At 38.7% G+C, this 19,611-nt stretch overlaps 1 protein-coding gene across 3 annotated transcripts in view; it reads left to right on the forward strand.

The window, feature by feature from the left end:
- Gabpb1 (GA binding protein transcription factor subunit beta 1) overlaps nucleotides 1-19,611 on the forward strand; it is a 54,458-nt gene that overhangs the window by 6,079 nt on the left and 28,768 nt on the right. For 2 of the 3 annotated variants that reach the window (XM_050133447.1, XM_050133431.1), the window contains exon 2: nucleotides 18,751-18,858. In XM_050133447.1, the coding sequence (XP_049989404.1) occupies nucleotides 18,751-18,858 (108 nt within the window). Of the gene's footprint in view, nucleotides 1-18,253; nucleotides 18,570-18,750; nucleotides 18,859-19,611 lie in introns of those variants that run through there. The other variant, XM_050133441.1, reaches the window with a different exon arrangement.

Genomic DNA, 19,611 nt, shown 5'->3' on the forward strand with positions numbered 1-19,611 from the left:
TGCTTCCTTTATCAGAACCTCCCACCACTGAAGAAGTCTAATGCTAGGATTTCTTGGCCACTTTAAATTGATGGAACAATTTCAATAGTCTCATGCTACTTGGGAATAATTTTGTTAATCTCATGTTTTGTTTTGTTTCTGATTTCTTCTATTCCTTTAACTTAATTGATACAGTTGACTCCTACTTACTGGAGAAAAATACAGAGTGAGCTTTTGCATTGTTTACCGTCACTATGGTGAATTTCAGTTCTGCTACTTGATAGACTAAATGAAAGAGGAATCTTGTTTTTTCAGGAATCTAGCTGCCATATTTAACTTTTGCTTTCTGGTTACTCCACTGTCTGTAGAGGTTTATTTCCCCTGATTTCAAATGTACAGACATAAAATAGGAGAAGAAAATAAACTTCATAGGCTCCAAAGCTACAGAGAAACTGTCTCGAAAACCCAAAATAAATAAATAAACAGACTTCAGAATCTCTTCCAGTGTCTGCCTCATTCCTTTGTCTCATTACTGTTAAGAGCTCAGGTACAGTTTTTGCTCTAGATTCTCTTTCTCTCTCCCCTTTCTCTCTTTATGGGAAATGATTTATTTTAGCTCACATTTAAAGGATACAATCCATCATGGCAGCAGGAGCTAACCTGCATCCAGTCAGGAGCCAGCGTGATGATTGCTAATGCTCATCTTTGATCACTTTTTTATTCAGTCCTGGGCCTTTTCTCATGGAATGTTTCCATCCATAAATATGGATGGTCATCCCAAGTCCACTATTAACCTATGGAGATAACTGCTCACAGACATGCCCAGGACCTTGTCTCTTCAGTAGCTGTGGATCCTGTCAAGCATCTGATATACCCATGGAGTTTCCAATTTTAGTCTTCATCATTTCCTTTAACAATCCCATATTTTTTCTAATAATTTTTTATTACTTTATAAATAATACCATTCAAAATTTCTACTTTCTTCCCTCCTCCCACTTCCCTACTGTTCTCCCCTCCCCCTCCCCCTCCAGTCCTAAGAGAGGGCAGGGTATCCTGCCCTGTGGGAAATCCACAGCCCTCCCCACTCCATCCAGGTCTAGGAAGGTATGCTTCCAAATAGAACAGGATCCCAAAAAGCCAGTACATGCAGTAGAGACAAATCGTAGTGCCATTATTGTTGGCATCTCAGTCTGCCCCAATTGTCAGCCACATTCAGAGGGTCCAGTTTGATCCCATGCTCGTTCAGTCCCAGTCCAGCTGGATTTGGTGAGCTCCCATTAGCTCAGGCAGTGTCTCAGTGGGTGGACCAACCCCTCGTGGTGCTGACTTCTTGCTCATCTTCTCCTGCTCTTCAACTGGACCTTGGGAGCACAGTCCAGTGCTCCATTGTGGGTCTCTGTCTCTATCCATCTGTTGCTGGCTGAAGGTCTCTGGATCCCCTCAGCCTCTAGGTTCTCTTTATTACTTCCCTAACTTCCTGTAATACTGGATAACATAATCAAACTGTTTAAGAGAACTTATTTTTGTCAGTAATAATGGACTTTATCTTAATTATATGGAGCAAATATAGATAAATTGCTTGAAATTAGGAATTTTTTAGATTTATACTATGTGAATGAGTGTTTTGTCTGCATGCACATATGTGCATCACTTGCCTCGTTCCTGCAGAGGTCAGAAGAGGACATCAGATCCCTGGAACTGGAATTATGGGTGATTGTGTACCATCTTGAGGGTGCTGGGAATCGAATCCCTGTCTTCTGCAAGAGCAAGTGCTCTTGACTGCTGAACCATGACCTTAGCTTCCTGTTGCTTGATTTCATAAAGACTCAAGCTTTTTTCTCTTATTTAATATCCTATTCTTAGCCCGTTTGATTACTGTCTTTCTGTTTTGTGATTCTGTTACCAGTGTTGACATTCCTGCCAATGGTAAGCTCATCTGCTCTCTGCTCCCCCTCTTTTTTTCTTTTTTCTTTTCAACATGATTGTTTTATGTACTGCTGGTGTCTGAGAGCATCAAGGCTCATGGTTTAGTGGAAGCTAAAGAACTTCCATCTCCCGTAGATTTTTTACTTTATAGCTTTCTATCAGTTCACAATTTTCTCTTCCTATTTTGAAGTTGTCTATGATAGATGCTTTTCCTTTATTATGTCCACCAACCAGTAGTTTTCCTTAGATTCTCCTTCCTTGAATCCATCCTGCTTATAGCTGCAGAATAATTTCCCCAAAACTTCCAGATCACGTGCTCCTAATCTAAAAGCCCAAGGACAGAACTTGGCTTTGTCCTTTGTACCTTCCGCAGTGCTTTCGACCTTTGCATTCACTACTGTGCCAAGCAACATGAATTGAACCTGTGCTGAATAAATGTTTGAGTAGATCAACCCTTTGAATAACCTGCAGCAGTCTTCAGTAGTCTGCAGGGTAAAGTCAACTTTCTGATGCTCAGACATTTTCGTACTACATACTGCTTCTTTGACCTTAATCTGTAACATCTGTTTCCTTGTTGATGTTTTCCCCCTTTTCCCTTTTAAAACTTAGTCAGATGCCAGGCTCTCTTCATCTCTTATAGTGATGAGTAAAACCAAACTTTTGAGTGAGGGATGCAGTAAACAGTTTCTGGTGTCGGGTGGTAATGAGTAGAAGAGGAATAAAGCTAGGCAAGGGGAGAGAAGGTGTGGTGTGGCTGCCACTTGAAGTGGTCAGAGAAACCCAATACCTGGTGTCAGAGGGAACATGCTTGGCTTGTTAGAACATTCACTGAGACCTATCTGAATGAATATAACAACAATCAAAGTTGTTTTCAAGTTTTTTAAAAAAAACTTTGCTGACACTCACATATCAAAGGAAGTACTGCAGAACTCATTTTCAATTCCCAGATATCTTACAGTAGCCCACAGTAGGAAGTATTACACAGTATTACACAGTGGTCATGTATACTTGTTACTTTGGTTTTGTGTATATGTGCACAGGTAACTTACATGCTAAGATTTTAAAAGAATAGTGGGTCTAGTTCAGAATAATGAGTCTTGGCTCATGATCTTGAAAATCATTGAAATCTGGTATGGTTTCTATTGCTGTGAAGAAACACCATGACCACAGCAATTCTTATAAAGGAAAACATTTAATTGGGGCAGACTTACAGAGGTTTAGTCCACTGTTATTGAGGGAAGCATGGCAGCATGCTGGCAGACATTATGCTGGAGAAGTAGCTGAGAGTTCTGGATCTGGATCTGCAAGCAGCATAAAAGAAACAGTGGGCCTAGCTTGAGCTTCTGAGACCTCAAAGCTTACCCCCAGTGACACGTTTCCTTCAACAAGGTGACATGTCCTAATCCTTTTAAATAATGCCACTCCCTATGAGCCTGTGGGAATCATTCAAACCACCACAATTTTTATTTTTAAGTCTGAACTATAGTTTTTTGTTTTAGTCCATATATTCTTTTCATAGCTAGCAACACATTTTTCTTTTCTTTTTTGATTTTCCCAGACAGGGTTTCTCTGTAACAGTGCTTTGACTGTCCTGGAACTTGCTTCATAAACTAGGCTGGCCTCAAACTCACAGAGATCCACCTGCCTCTGCCTCCTGAGTGCTGGGATTAAGGACGTGTACCACCTTAAGGAGTACAGAGATGTGATAATTGGATCACTGCATTGACATGTGGCTTTATACATACATCATTTCTTTGTCTTGGGAATATCCAAGATAGACCCTATTAGCTATTCTTAAGTATTTATTTGTTATAAATCAGTTATATAATTCATTCCTTCTATCCATTGGAACTTTATCCCCAACTATCCTCTCTATTCCTTTCTGCAACCTTCCCAGGGTTTTGCTACCACTATCCTATCCTTAGAGATGGTATTTAACTTGTACATGTAACAGTATCTTTCTGTGCTTGAGTTCCTCATTATTTTTCATGGTGAAATACTCCATTTATAGACCACGTTTCTTTACTCATCCTTGATGGGCATCTAAGTTGATTCCATGTCTTGACTGTCCTGAATAAATAATGCAGTAAACAGAGTACAGCTATCTCTTTGGCATGCTGATTTGATTTCTTTAGGACGTACATCTAGTAGTTGGATTTATTGATCATAGGACGGTTCTCTTTTTTGTTTTTGAGACATTTCCCATTATTACTATTATTTATAACCCTGCCATCAGGGAGTTATAGTCTTTTAGTCTTGCTAGAGCTTATGTATGTATGTATTATGAATGTATGTATGCATTGAGTAGCTTTTCTTTTTTTAAATTTATTTATTATGTATACAGCATTCTCAGTATTCTGAATGCGTGTATGCTTGCTGGCCAGAAGAGGGCACCAGATCTCATTACAGATGGTTGTGAGCCACCATGTGGTTGCTAGGAATTGAACTCAGGACCTTTGGAAGATCAGCCAGTGCTCTTAACTACTGAGCTGTCTCTCCAGTCCCGAGAATAGCTTTTCTGATTAGGTTGAAATGGTCTTCCATTGTGGTTCTGGTCTTTAGTTTTTGTTTTATTTTGAGACAAGCTTTCACTGTCTATCTCTGCCTGGTCTGGTACTTGGCTTCTTGGAACTGACTGGCCTTGAGCTCGGAGATCCACCTGCTTCTGTCTTGTGAGTACTGAAATTAAAGATGTATGCCACCATGCCCTGTCTTCATTGTTGTTATGATTAACAATTTCTTTAAAGGTTAGTGGTGCTTTTTTGCTATTTAAGCTTTGGTCATTTTCTGTCTTTTATTTTTTTGGGGGGGTGACAAAATCGTGCTGAATTTTATTTTATAACAGATGTGAACATTGACTATGAATGCTTTTTTAAATGGCCCTTAGTCTCACACCAATGTCTGACCTTTCTCTGCTAGCATTGAATTCATAATCTTTAGTCAATGTTTTGGTTTAAAAGCTCAATTAGAAAGATAAAAGTAGCTTTGAGGAGTGCATTTGTTATGATGAAAAATTCTCCTACTGTCTTGAAAATCCAAAAGAAAAACAAAAGCAGTAAAATAAGGTGGGTTGTGGTGGCATGCCTTTAGTCACAGCACTCAGAGGCAGAGGCAGGCGGATCTCTGAGTTCTAGGCCAGCCTGACCAGAATAAAGCAAGCTCCAGGACAGCTGGGGCTGCATAAAGAAAGCCTGTCTCAAAACAAAACAAAGAAAGTGGTAAAATACATAATTTTGAAATATGAAGGGATTTGTTCTAGCTCTTTTATTAGTTGCCAAGTTAAGATAGAATTCAAATGTAGGGTATTTTAATTTACTAAAGCTTTAAATTGTAGGAAATCTAAAGTTATAATAAGTTATATTTAAGTTATTTGTAGTGTTTACTTCTAAGAGAAAAATTCCTGTTTCCTTCCTTGCTTATCTTGATTTTTCCCCCTCTTTAAGAATTCCTATGTGTGGAGCTGGAGAGATGGCTCAGTGGTTAAGACCACTGACTGCTCTTCTGGAGGACCTGGGTTCAATTCCCAGCACTCACATGCAGCTTACAACTGTCTGTAACTGCAGCTCCATGGGAGCCAGCATCCATGGCAAAATCCCAGTGCACATTAAAAAAAAATAAGAAATCTATGTATATCATTATAATTTGTTATCAAACTCTTAATAATTTATTATGTACATGGCAATTGAAGTTTTAAAATTATTTTTAGTTTCTAAATTTTCAAAGCATTTAAAAAATAAAGCATACAAAAATGAATAGAAGATTTTATTTTCTGTATGTGTGTGTGCCCGAGTGTATGTATGTGTACCACATGTCTGCAGGTATTTGTGGGTTCGGGAAGAGGGCATCATATCCCCTAGAACTGGAGTTAACAGGTGGTTGTGAGCCGCCTAGTGTGAGTGCTGTGAACTGAACCAGTAGGTCCTCTGCAAAAGCAGCATGTGCTGCTGAGCCATCTCTACTCCCATTGTATATCTTTTTCAGTTGTTATTTTATTTTATTTTATTTTATTTTATTTTATTTTATTTTTTTGGTTTTTCGAGACAGGGTTTCTCTGTAGCTTTAGAGCCTGTCCTGGAACTAGCTCTGTAGACCAGGCTGGCCTCGAACTCACAGAGATTCAACTGCCTCTGTCTCCCAAGTGCTGGGATTAAAGGCATGCGCCACCACCACCTGGCATCGGTTGTTATTTTTTAAAAAGATTGATTTTTATTTTTAAATTTGTGTGTCAGTATGAGATATTTAAGACATTGGATCCCTTGGAGGTGGGGTTAAAAACAGTTGTAGCTGCTCAATATGGGTGCTAGGAACTGAATTTGGGTCCACTGGAAGAGCAATAAATACACTTAACTGCAGAGTTATCAGGTGTACCCGATTGTGAAGCAAAGTGGTTTAACTTAATGGAGAGAGAGTCACAGCATGGTGAAAGCTGTCTAAAACAAGGTGTTTGCCTATACAATTTGAGCTTTAAAATTTCTTTAAAAGAGTTATATTTCAGGCTTTTTTCCTCTTTGTTCTGTGAATTGACCCTGTGGTTTCACACTTGCTAGGTGAGCAGTTTACCTTCTAGTTAACGCCCCAGCTCCCAGATTCTAATTTTGAGGCACTTGTATATTGCTTTTGTTGAGTTTTTATTTGGCCATAGTTCAGAACAGATCCCTACCTAACAGTGCTAATCTTAGCTGGGTGGTAATGGCGGCACACACCTTTAATTCTAGCACTTGGGAGGCAAAAAGCAGGCCCATCTCTGTAAGTTCAAGGCCAGCCTGGTCTACAGAGTGAGTTCCAGGACAGCCAAGGCTATACAGAGAAACCCTGTCTCAGAACACACACATGCGCACATACGTACACAGAGAATCAAAATAATAGTACTAAATCTTAACAATTGTAGCCTCTCTTCTAGCACTTGCTTTGGCTGTATAACATTGAACTTCTCAGCGTCCCTTTTCTTTCCAAACCATACGTTCTGTATTTCTGCACCACTTGTTCTCTTTCAACCGTAGACCTACATCACTGTTATCAGTATCCATGGCATAGACTCAACTGTAAATGGAGGTGGAGCTTTTTCTTTTTCTTTTTTGCCCCCCCCCCTGCCCAGCACCAAATTAACACACAAAAGCTTATATTAGTTGCAGAATGTTTGGCACATAGATCAGGTTTAATATTAACTAGCTCTTCAACTTAAATTAACCCATTTCTATTAATCTATGTTTTGCCACGTGGCTTTGTGGCTTTGCCTGTTCTCTAGCGCATCTTTTTCCTCTGGCAGTTGGCTTGCATCAGTTCCCGACTCCACCTTTCTCCTCTCTTTATTTTTAGTTTGGCTTTCCCATCTAGCCTTATTCTGCTTTGTTATAGGGCAAAGCAGCTTCTTTATTAACCGGTGAGAGCAGAACTTATTCACAGCATACAGAAGGATTATCCTGCAGCATTTTCCCCTTTCTGTCTAATCATAAAGGAAGATTTTAACTTTAACATAGTAAAATTACATACAACAAAACAGTTATTAAGGTAGAATTACGGTTACAATATCTATTCTATTTGTATTTTACAAAATTAGAGAAAATATTATCCATCCTATCTTGGTGAGTTTAAAGTTTTATATCTAATTTACCCTTTTATCATAACTAAGAAAAGTTATAACTATGATTATCTAGTCTTCAATTCTATAGAAGACCCCAGAAAGGTGAAATGTTACCCAATGATAAAGACCTCAAGCTGTCTGGACTGCCTGGACAGTTGCCCAGAGTTCCTCTGCAATGTTGGGACATCCAACTCTGACCTACACACCTAGCATATCTGACAGACTTTCCTGTTAAGCAGGGAATTTTGAAGGACTGCTCTACCTAATCTTGGCAAAGCTTGGCAGTTGCCTTTCTTGTGTCCTGCTGGTCTAGTTTGGACAGTAATTGTCAGCAATTGAGGCAAGGGCAGTTTCTTTGCCCACAAGGCTAGCTTTTACCATAAAGAAAATAAATACTATACAGTTTCTTTGATGCCCACCATCTTTTCTGAAGTAGATTGGTGATGGAGGTGGGTGTTGTATCTTATCTGTTACTTTCATTGGTTAAGTAATAAAGAAAACTGCTTGGCCCTCTGATATGGTAGAATTTAGATAGGCGGAGTAAACAGAACAGAATGCTGGGAGAAAGAAGCTGAGTCAGAGAGTCGCCATGATTCTCCTACTCCAGACAGACACAGGTTAAGATCTTCCCTGGTAAGCCACCTCGTGGGCTACACAGATTATTAAAAATGGGTTAGATCAATATGTAAGAGCTAGCCAATAAGAGGATGGAACTAATGGGCCAGGCAGTGTTTAAAAGAATACAGTTTCCGTGTAATTATTTCGGGTATAAAGCTAGCCGTGCAGGCGACCGGGTGGCGAGACGCATCCCGGCCGCTCTTTCTTAACTATATTGGTGTTGCCAGGAGCAGATGTATCTCACTATCTTGAAAAGTTTTAGGTTATTAAACAATTAAATGCCATATTCTGTAGGTCTTTGAGGTATTTGAGATCATCTATCTAAATATATCTGTGTATGACATTGAAAACATATCTAATATGACTATAAGTTTGACTAGTATAGATGACTATTTTTTTTTGTTTGTTATGTGTTTTTTTTTTCCAGTTTTTATTTTTATTTATTCATTTTTTTTCGAGATGGGGTTTCTCTGTGGTTTTGGAGCCTGTCCTGGAACTAGCTCTTGTAAACCAGGCTGGTCTCGAACTCACAGAGATCCGCCTGCCTCTGCCTCCCGAGTGCTGGGATTAATTTTTTCCAGTTTTTTGAGACAAGGTTTCTTTGTAGCTTTGGAGCCTTCCTGGAACTTGCTTTGTAGACCAAGCTGGCCTCAAACTCACAGAGATCTACCTGCCTCTGCCTCCCGGGTGCTGATATTAAAGGCATGTCTTATCACCACCTGGCCTAATCTGTATTTTTAATTATACATTACATTTTTAAGTGAGTTGCATAAATATAATACCTTAAAAGTAGAAATATACATACAGTATAACACAATTAACTTTTTAAAAGATTTATTTATTTTTTATGTACATAGTATTCTGCCTGCATATATCCCTACAGGTTACAAGAGGGCATGAGCCACCATGTGGTTGCTGGGAAATGAACTCAGGACCTCTGTAAGCCAGTGCTCTTAACCTCTGAGCCATTTCTCTAGTCCCCCCCCCCCCCATTAACTTTATATGTGAATCAAACCAAAATTCATACCAATGTAAAGCAATTTAACATTTTTTGGATTAAAGTTAAATTTAATAATCTACCCTTTTCCCCATCATCTCTATATTATATCTCCCTTTCTTCTTTTAGAAAGAGATTGACTATGACTAATAATATTTTGTAATCAAGCCCCTTAAATGAAAAAAATATTTATTACCAATATTTTGGGAATGGGGGCATAGTTTTCTGGACTACTTCTTGCTGTTTGGGGGGGGCACTGGTAATCTTTGAGGGACTCTGAGGAAGTCAAGATAATTGCTAAGTCTTGGCTGTAGTATTCTGTGAGGTTGGATCATCTCAGTCAGCAGCCTGGAAGCTGTTTTGGATAAAGAACTCTGAGGAAACTGCAACCGAGGCATTTTGAAATGCTGGTTCACCTGGGCTGTTTGTTTTTATTGGTGTCTGGTCCTCTTGTTCTGAAAATACATAAACTTTCAAAGGTAACATATGTATCTGGATAATAAGTATAGACTGTGCATTGTACATAAGTTAGCTTAAGATAATTTCCTTGTTATGTGTTTGAGCAGGTATAATATGCATCTCATGTCTTGTAGTTCTTTTAGGTTTATTTCTTTATGTTTGTAGCCAGGGTTTCCATGGAGTTTTCCTCAATCACACCTGATTTTTCTTAACTCAGAATGAATCCAGAGTCTTGATGTAGGCCTACATTATCATTACATTACGTCACTGTTATCAGTATCCATGGCACAGACCCAACATTGTGCACTCTTGATGTTTTCTCTGTCAAAAAATTAGTTCATTACTTTTTTTAAATTTTTTTATTTTTTTGAGACAGGGTTTCTCTGTAGCTTTGGAGCCTGTCCTGGCCTCCCAAGCGCTGGGATTAAAGGCGTGCACCACCACTGCCCTGCCTAGTTCATTACTGTTTAATTTAACCTGAGGCAGCTTCTTAGGACATGAGGGGAAAAAAGGCCATATTTTTTTTTCTGTAAATATCTCACAAATGTCCCCTAGCAGAGTTGTTAATAATGTTTTCCTTAGAAACCTCTTACTGGACCTACAGAGCCTGCGGTGCTTTCAGAACTACTGTCTTCCAGGCTTTTGTGAGAATGGCCCTTTAAACTTTGATTACCGTGTTCAACTGCTTTTCTAGTCCAAAGTTCCAGAGTCTTCCACCTTCCTCATTCACGTCCTGTCTCACCTCATCTGCCCCACCCCACGCAGTACACACACAGCACACCCAGACACTCCTATCTGCTATCAGTGTGTTTTTATCACATACTTCTCAGCTCCTCCTTCCTCTTTTGCATTATGCTTGCCTGGGGAATCACCTATAAAATCTTTAAGTCAACACAAGTTCTGGAAGTAGACATCTTTGGGGACTAGTATTCAGCCTGTGTTTTGTAATATATATTTTTATAGAGTATGACTGTGAAAAACTTAACTATTTTTGCTTTTCTCTGAGAACCAGCCTTTTTAAATATTTTACTTAGCCTTCCTATGTCCATCATTATGCTTCCCAGACTCTTGCCTGGACGTTTCAGTCCCCTACCAGGACTCCTTCCTGGAACCTCTGTGTGCTGGTTCCAGTGTAGATGTGCTTTCAAGTCTGTCAGTGCTCCCTTGAGGATCAAGCTTCTGAATGCTTTCCATTGCGTTTATTTTGGGTCCTTATTTCCCAAGCCATCTATTCATTCTGACTTACTCTGCTTTGGTTAGGACAGATACTCTCGTGATTTTTATGAAAAAGGAAACCATTGGCTCTGCTTTTTGGATTTTTGAGACAAGGTCTTGTTGTATAGCACTGAATGACTTCAAGTTTGCTGTGTAGCCCAGACAGGCTTTGAACTCACGCTGATCCCCCCCCCCCCATTCCTCAGCTGACTACTTTGTCTACCTTAAGATGGCTGCCTTAAGATGACAAGAACGAGATTCACCCAGGGCCTCCTCAGATCTCTCTCCAGCTCTCATTTTATTTTTAAGATAAATGTGTGTTGTATACTAGATGTGGTGACACTTTTGTTTTCCCGGCATTCAGAAGGCTAAGGGAGGAGGGTCTGAATATGAGGCCAGCCTTGGCTACATGGAAGGCTTTCTCAAAAAGGAAAAGGGGGGTTATGGTGATCATTTTTCCCTTCCAGAAAAAAGAATTACACAGGGAGGAGAGACCACACCCAAATCCTTAGATGACGCACTGCCTTCTACTTCAGAAGCGTCTCTGTATTCTCTTAAAAATGGAAGACAAAAATTAAAAATCTAGAAGTTCAGTTCAAAATGAGTGTACTTGATAAATCTTTTTACTTTTGTTCTCTTTGTATGATGGTGACAACAGTAAAATGTCTGTAGATTGTGTTATTAGTGAAATTCCTTTCTATTTTTATTTTATGTGTAAGAGTGTTTGCCTGTGTGTATGTCTTTACCAAGTGTGTACAGTACCCGTTGAGGCCAGGGGAAGGCACTAGGTTCTCTGGAATTGGAGTTACAGGTGGTTGTGAGCTCCTTTGTAGGTGCTGGATACTGAACTCAAGTCCTCTGCAAGAGCAACAAGTGCTTTTAACTGTTGAGCCAGCTCTTCAGCCTCTGGGTTCCTTTCTCATGAGAGTGTTGACAATTAAATACTGGTTGCCAAGAATATTTTATACATACAGCTATATACATGATAATTTTATATCTTTTTATTATTTAAAAATTTGATCCTACTGCACGTACTGGCTTTGTGAGAGCCTAGGCAGTTTGGATGCTCACCTTACTAGACCTGGATGGAGGTGGGTGGTCCTTGGACTTCCCACAGGGCAGGGAACCCTGATTGCTCTTTGGGCTGATGAGGGAGGGGGACTTGTTGGGGGGAGGGGGAGGGAAATGGGAGGCGGTGGCGGGGAGGAGGCAGAAATTTAAAGAAAAAAAATTTTCAGGATCTAACTTTATATATTAAAAGTTTTAAAACTTATCTGTAATTTATTTTTGATGTAAAGATCTTTTACATCTTTACCCTGATTGCTCTTTGGGCTGACGAGGGAGGGGAACTTGATTGGGGGAGGGGGAGGGAAAGGGGAGGCGGAGGAGGGGAAGAGACAGAAATCTTTAATAAATAAAAAAAAAAGATGTGACACTCTCACACAGACTTACCTGCATGCAAAGCACCAATACACATAAATAAAAGTAAATGAATTTAAAAAAAAAGAATATTTAATCAAATAAACCTGAGGTGAGAATATTTAATCAATCGAACCTAAATGTGAGAATCGGGTAGTGGGTAACTATGGAATGAAAATACTATTTAATAAATTGCTTTAACGGATGGAGAACTTATTTCATTAAAATTTTGAAAGTGGTCAATAGTATTCCAGAAATAAATCAAGTTTGAATGTTTTTATGATTAAAATCCTGAAACACTTAAAAAAAAAGTTATTTTTAATTGCATGAGTAATATGTGTTCATTGAACAGAACAAGAAACTAAGTGGGAAATTTTATTATCTCACTTTATTGTTTACAGTTCTTTTTTGTTCATTTTTTGTACAGTTCAGTATGTTGTATATAAAGATTATGATCTTGATTCTTAAAGCCATTACATTCTAGTTGTAAATATTTTTAAATAAAAGTATTAAAGTATGTGTGCTTGTATAAACTGTTGTTCCTGCAACCACTAGATGGCACTCAATATGTATAATTCTTATGAGCTGAAGTAGCAGACGTTGAAGTTTCTAGGTGGGTCTTATGTTTTAATTTAAGTAAAACAGTGGTTTATGTTAGACTATGATAAGCATTTCATAAACAGTAAATAAGTCCAAGGTGAAACATTTTGCTATGGGTGTTTCTAGTCTCAAGGAGAAAGGGAGTATTAAACTAAGGTGTAACATGCCATATACAGTAGATTCTGGGTATATTAGCAGTCATTACAATTTATTGAATTATTTTTTCCAATTGAAGAGAATGAAATAATGAAACATTTTAATTGATAACCTTTAGTTTTCTTTTTAATATTAAGTTTTTTCCCTGAAGATTTAACATGTAGATAATTAGTCTGAATGAACTGAAAACTTAACCCAGCATGTTTGTGTGAGTGGTATACATATGTGTATGTGCATTTACATGTGTATGGGCACATATCTGTGTGTGTATATAAGTGCACATGCATGTATGTGAAGGCCAGAGGTTGAAATTGAGTGTCTTCAATTGCTCTCTATTTATTGGAGGCAGGGTCCCCCATTGAACTCAGAGCACTCTGAATTTGGCTAGCCTTATCTCCAAGGTGCTAGGTGCTGGACCACCACATCCACCTGGGTTTTGGGTATCTGAACTCTGGACCTTATGCTTCCTTCCACAACATACAATGCCAGTACCCATTGAACCATCCCCCAGCCTATTGGTCATTTTCTTTCTTTTTTTTTTTTTGTTTTTTGTTTTTTTTTCGAGACAGGGTTTCTCTGTGGTTTTGGAGCCTGTCCTGGAACTAGCTCTTGTAGACCAGGCTGGTCTTGAACTCACAGAGACCTGCCTGCCTCTGCCCGGCTCCTATTGGTCATTTTCATTTTCTTAAGAAACGAGTTTCTTAAGAGTCAGAATTATTGCATTGTGTTTTCAGGTGAGCATAGAAGATGTTTGGTGTGTTTTGGTATTTTTCCTTATTTGAAGTTTTATTTTTTATTTTTATCTGGCCAAAATGAGAGCATCTTTGATTTTGGTGTTGCATTGTCTTATTTTATTTTTTAATATACTTTTTAAATTTAATGTGTATAAGTGTTTTGTTAATACATGTGTATGTGCACCCTGTCTGTATAGTGCATGTGGAAGCCAGAAGGGGACATCAGATGCTCAGGACCTGGACTTATGCATGGTTTTGAGCCACCTATGTGTGCTGGGAACTGAATCCAGGTTCTCTGAAAGAGCATCCAGTACTCTAACCATGGAACCATCTCCATCTCTTATTTTCTTTCCATTAGATCCATTTCTACCTTTCAAAATAATTTGATTCCTTCTGTTAAGTTAAAATAAAAATTATAGTTTTGGGGCTGGAGAGAAGGCTCAGAGATTAAGAGTTCTCTGTTCCAGCAGAGGATCCAGAACATGTGACGGTTCTTGTGAGACTTCTAGTATTCTTGACTGGACCATGAAATGCTAGAGCCTTCTCCACCTTTAATTTCTCAAATGCTTCCCCTATGTATACAAAGGGTCCCTAGAGGGCAGTGTTGCTGCTTTGGAGACCAGTGATTTCTTAGTCTAGTGACTTGAATTTGTTTGTGGGTTAAAAAAACAAAACAAAACAAAACACAAGAGTTTCAATACCCAGGATCATAAACATGATAGGTTCTGAATAGCTGAAACTTGGGACGTTATGGGCGGATATTTATTATATGCTCACCTGTAGTGTAGTGTAGATCATCAACTCTGCAGGTTCTGAGTAACTGAAGCATGGAAGTTATAGGAGCACATTTATTCAAACGCTCAACTGTAGTGTAGTGCAGATCATCAATTCTGCTCTTCAGCATCCTTTAGTTTTTCCACTCCTGTTTAGTGAGGCAGGAACGTCAGACTTTCTTCAGTGTGACTTTTACTTAGTGAACAGCTGCGCAATGAAACTTGTTCCTTTAAATTTTTGTCTTAAAATTAAGTAGGCAGAATAGTAACACTACAGAAACTGTAAAATGGGAAATTCCCCCATAATCATACTATTGGATCATTTTTAGAACTAATATTCACATATACTACATATCATGTGTTATCAACAGGTGATCCAAAAGTATGATACATATATATTCCAAGGCTCTTGTGTCGGCCAGATGACCTTGAATTTATGACCTTTTATCTACTTCAGTCTCACAGTTGCTGAGATTACACCTGAATATCACCACACCTGTTATTTTATTTTATTCTTTATGCACATGTTTTGATATGCAAACTGTGTTTGTTGGCTTAGCATCACATAACTCTGTGTTACATAGCTTCAAACATTTGCATCCCGTGGTTTCTGTAATTGAACTACTTTTCTGCCTTTAGATTGTTTCAAATGTGACTTATCTATATTTTCCCTTTAGAATAGGATTATTGAGAGGTAATAATTTAATCAGTGGGTTTTTGACATTTTTATTTTGTTTTGTTTTTTTGAGACAGGGTTTCTCTATGTAACAGCCCTAGCACTTGGGAGGCAGAGGCAGGCAGATCTCTGTGAGTTTGAGGCCAGCCTGGTCTACAAGAGCTAGTTCCAGGACAGGCTCCAAAGCTACAGAGAAACCCTGTCTTGAAAAACCAATAAATAAATAAACAAACCAATAAATAAATAAATAAAATTATTTTGCATCTGTCAGTAACAGCCAACACGTCCTTCCTTCTTCAGAATACATGTGCATCGTGTTCTTTTACTGCTTTGTTGGATTCTTGTTTATGCTTCCTCCCTCATTTAATTTTTTTTAAAGATTTATTTATTTATTATGTATACAACATTCCTTCCATGTATGCTTCCCAGAAGAGGGCAGTAGATCTCATTATAGATGTCTGTGAGCCACCATGTGGTTGCTGGGAATTGAACTCAGGACCTCTGGAAGAGCAGTCAGTGCTCTTAACCTCTGAGCCATCTCTCCAGCCCCCCCTCATTTAATTTTGAGTCAGACTTTTTTCTTTTTGCAATATTTAGTCTTTTGTTAGCAACCAAAATGGAAGATGTCTGTTGTACAACATGGGTAATTGTCTATAACTGGAGATTTCTTATATTCTAATATAGATCATTTATAAATGCAATTTCTATTATTAAAAACTTTCACCCTTTTTTGTCTGTTTACAATTTGCAAAAACTATTCTGAAAGTGGATATGTGTAGACACCTGTAAAGACTGCAAATCTCAGATGTGCAAAGTGTTTACAAGTCGCTTTCAAACACTGTGTGCCATTTGGGCCTTTACATAGCCATCTTTTTGAAAATCAGAATATTTTGATTCCAGCCCAAGACTATAAAGCATTTAACTTTTGTTTGTTTGTTTGTTTGTTCGGAGATGGCTTTTCCCAGACTGCCCTGCAACAGCCTGGCCTTGGCTCAGAGGTCACCTGCCTCTACCTCCTCTACCTCCTGAGTGCTAGGATTGAAGGCGTGTGCCATTATCTCCTGGCTCTAAAGCATTTTTTAGATGAGTTGAAATTAAGGAGGACTGTACCGACTAAAAGAGAATTCTATTAGTCTGAGGTTTCAGAATCCCCCATACCAGAACCGACATCTCAGTAAAGGCTAGGCTGGACCTTGGGCAGAGTCCCGAGTCTGCAGGTCAGTGGACTGTGAGTGCTCCAGGTGCTTCTACCCTGACTTGTTGGGTTAACCTCTTACATAATTAAAAGTTAGCTTATGCTAGTTATCTTTGGTGCTAAGCTTACATCTTCTGTTAGTGATTTTATTTTTTCTTTGCTTGTGTGTTTTTGCTTGCTGAGCCAAGGTCTTACTATGTAGTACAGGTATGAACATATTATAAATTTACTAATAAATGTCTTCAAACTCAAGATTCTCCTGCCTCCACTTCATTGAGTGCTGGGTTATAGACAGGGATATGTGTCACCAAGACTGACTTTTTATTTTTGAATATGTAGAAGTATCACATTTTTTTATATAAAACCTAAGTTACTTATACATATAAGATAATATGTGATATCAAAGAAAATAGGATAGAGGGTAAAGAAGTCAGGATTTGAAAAGGAGTTATTGATAATTTTATATTTGACAAAGGGCCTACTATCCAGAATGTATACAAATCAAGATGAAAAAAGCAGACAGACTAATTTCAGAATGAGAAAAATCTCGTGTGGCATGTTGTAGCTGTGCTCCAGATGTGTCTCTGTCTGGCACTGTGTATGCCAAATACTCACCTGGCTGTATAAACACTGTAAAGGGTTTACATTGTATGCAAAGTTAACAATGTTTATTTGAAAGATAGGTTTTATTTTAGAGACAGATTTAAGTGAAATTTGGCTTATCTATAGTATAGATACTGTGTTCAATAGTTTGGAGTTTGCTATACATCTATAGGAAAGGGATCAACTTTTCCTTTCTCTTTTAAAGATTATGTTGTCTTTAATAGCACTGCTTAAGGTTCCACTGCCTTTTGAGTGTGATGGTGATGTTTACTGTTAAGCTTCTGTGTGGTCTCTGAGGGAAAGACCTCTGTCAGAGATGAGACATTCAGTGTGTTTGCAGGGATTAAAGACCTTGGGTTACTGAGAAAAATGGGAGGGGGGAAGGGAAAGAAAACTAGAAGGTCAAAACTAGAAGCTCACAACTGCATATGTCAGCTTTCTCATTCTTTACCACAGGATAGGTTATAAATTCTTTTATTGTTGCACAAAAAACAACTAAGAAATCTCATCTGTGTACACCACCTAGTGTTCAAGGTTTTCTGTGGTTATTCCTGGGTTTGGCGTGAATGCTCTTACATTACAGGATCTACTAAAATGTAGAATAATTGGGCATAGTTCTTTCCAGAACTTAGATTTTCTTGTAGCTACCTCTTTTGTACCTCCTAGTGTTTCTTCTAAGTATATAGCACATTTTATCCCTTCCTGGAAGAAATACCATTCCCAGCTCTGTCACTGTCGCATGTGTTCTTCCTGAGCGGCAGCTGTTGGCATAAGTCACTCCTGCCCTGTGGTCCACTTCTCATTTATGACGTTTTACCTTGTGAGTGTATTCTGTTGTAGACAAATTTGAATCCCAGCCACATCTTTTTCTTACTAAGTCTCAAAAGGTTTGCCTCAGAGCACTACAGTTTTCTCAGTTTTCTTTCCAGAGCGCATTCTACAGTATCAAAGAGTAAGCTTCTGGTCACTCCTCAAAATGACCGGCTCTAGAATATGAACTCCTCTGACCAGTTCATGTCTTTGTTCACCCATGGATTCCTGTCTTGGCCTTTTCTGACACATCTATCGGTTTATCTTCCCTGCCTCCTCCTTCTCCCTCCCTTGACTGGGACATTAGTCTTTAGAGAATTTTTGAATTCAAGATAAAATCTCTGTAGATTTATTGTGAGACATATGTCCTCCCCAGAAGACCATTCAACTCCCTTTTTAGTACTTTTTTGTTGTTTTTGTTTTTGAGGCAGGGTTTCTCTGTAGCTTTGGAGCCTGTCCTGGAATTAGCTCTTGTAGACCAGGCTGGTCTCAAACTCACAGGGATCCGCCTGCCTCTGCCTCCCAAGTGCTGGATTAAAGCATGCACCGCCACCGCTTCTTTTTAGTACATGTGTAGAGTATGAAGACATAGGTGTGCACTGTGTTTCCCGATCAGAAGGCCTGTGTTTTAGAATTTGAGCACACTCACTGTTTTAGAAGAGGGTGGGGAGACAATAGCTCATACTTTAGCTGTGCTTTATAAAAATGTCATCAGGCTCCAATAAAAATTAGACGCCACTTTTAATTCTTAGGCTCACTGTGCCTGCTGCTTTACATCGTCTGTCATTTTCTGGCCATATGTGAAGAATTTAAACCAGTTCTACTCAGGTAAAAACTTAGTGAGAAAAGAGATGTATTTTAAGAATTAAAATATAAATTGTTTTGTGTGATCTTTAGTTTTAGATTAACCATAGCACATTTGAAGGGATAACTGAGAATTAGGAATGAGGGGGAGTCATTTCACAGTATCTAATGGAGATGCTGATGTCAGTTCATGTGTTTCATCCAGATGTCCCTGGTAGATTTGGGGAAGAAGCTGTTAGAAGCGGCACGAGCAGGTCAAGATGACGAAGTTCGTATTTTGATGGCAAATGGAGCTCCTTTTACTACAGACTGGGTAAAGAGTGATTTAATGTTGCTTTTTTTCTTCCTCCTCCTCTGCTCCTCCTCCCTTCTTCCCAGATAAAAGTTTAGCCGGTGTTTATGCTTGTAAATGATATACACATACTCACTTTGGGGGGGTTATTTGTTCAGATTTTATAATTATAACTATCTTTTAGGATATATTATAATATTTAATTTGTTTATGTGTACAGATATGTTCATGTAACTGCTGGTGTCTGTGAAATGAAGTCAGAGGTGTTGGGTCCCCTGGAGCTGAGTTACAGGCAGTTGTTAGTTACCGGACATGAGTGCTAGAAACTAAAACTGGGTCCTCCAAGACAAGTGCATACTCTCAATGGCCAAGCCATTTCTCCAGTTCCTAATTGAATTGTCTTTTCAATGAACACATTGCTCATATTGTTTTCTTGATAATAGTCTTATCCAATCAATATCTATGAATAAAGGTCGTTTTGTTTTAAAGACTTTGAATTATACTAGTTTGGTGTGATTACACATATAGCTGCTTGGATTCAATTCAAAGATAATATGATTAACAGGGAGAGAATTGATAATTGACAATGTGAAGATGGGGATTTAACTGCTCCTGATAAAAGAAGCTTGCCTTTCTGTTGCTGCTTGAGAAACTGTAAGAAATGTGACCAGGGAGGCAGAGGCACATGGATCTGTGTAGTGAATTCCAAGGATAGCCAAAGCTTCATAGTGAGACCCTGTCAGAGAGAGAGGGGGGGGAGGGGGCGAGGGGGAG

The sequence above is a fragment of the Alexandromys fortis genome, unplaced genomic scaffold, assembly GCF_014885135.2.
Source record: "Alexandromys fortis isolate MF-2015 unplaced genomic scaffold, M_Fortis_MF-2015_v1.1 scaffold_6, whole genome shotgun sequence".
In the NCBI taxonomy this organism is placed as follows: Eukaryota; Metazoa; Chordata; class Mammalia; order Rodentia; family Cricetidae; genus Alexandromys; species Alexandromys fortis.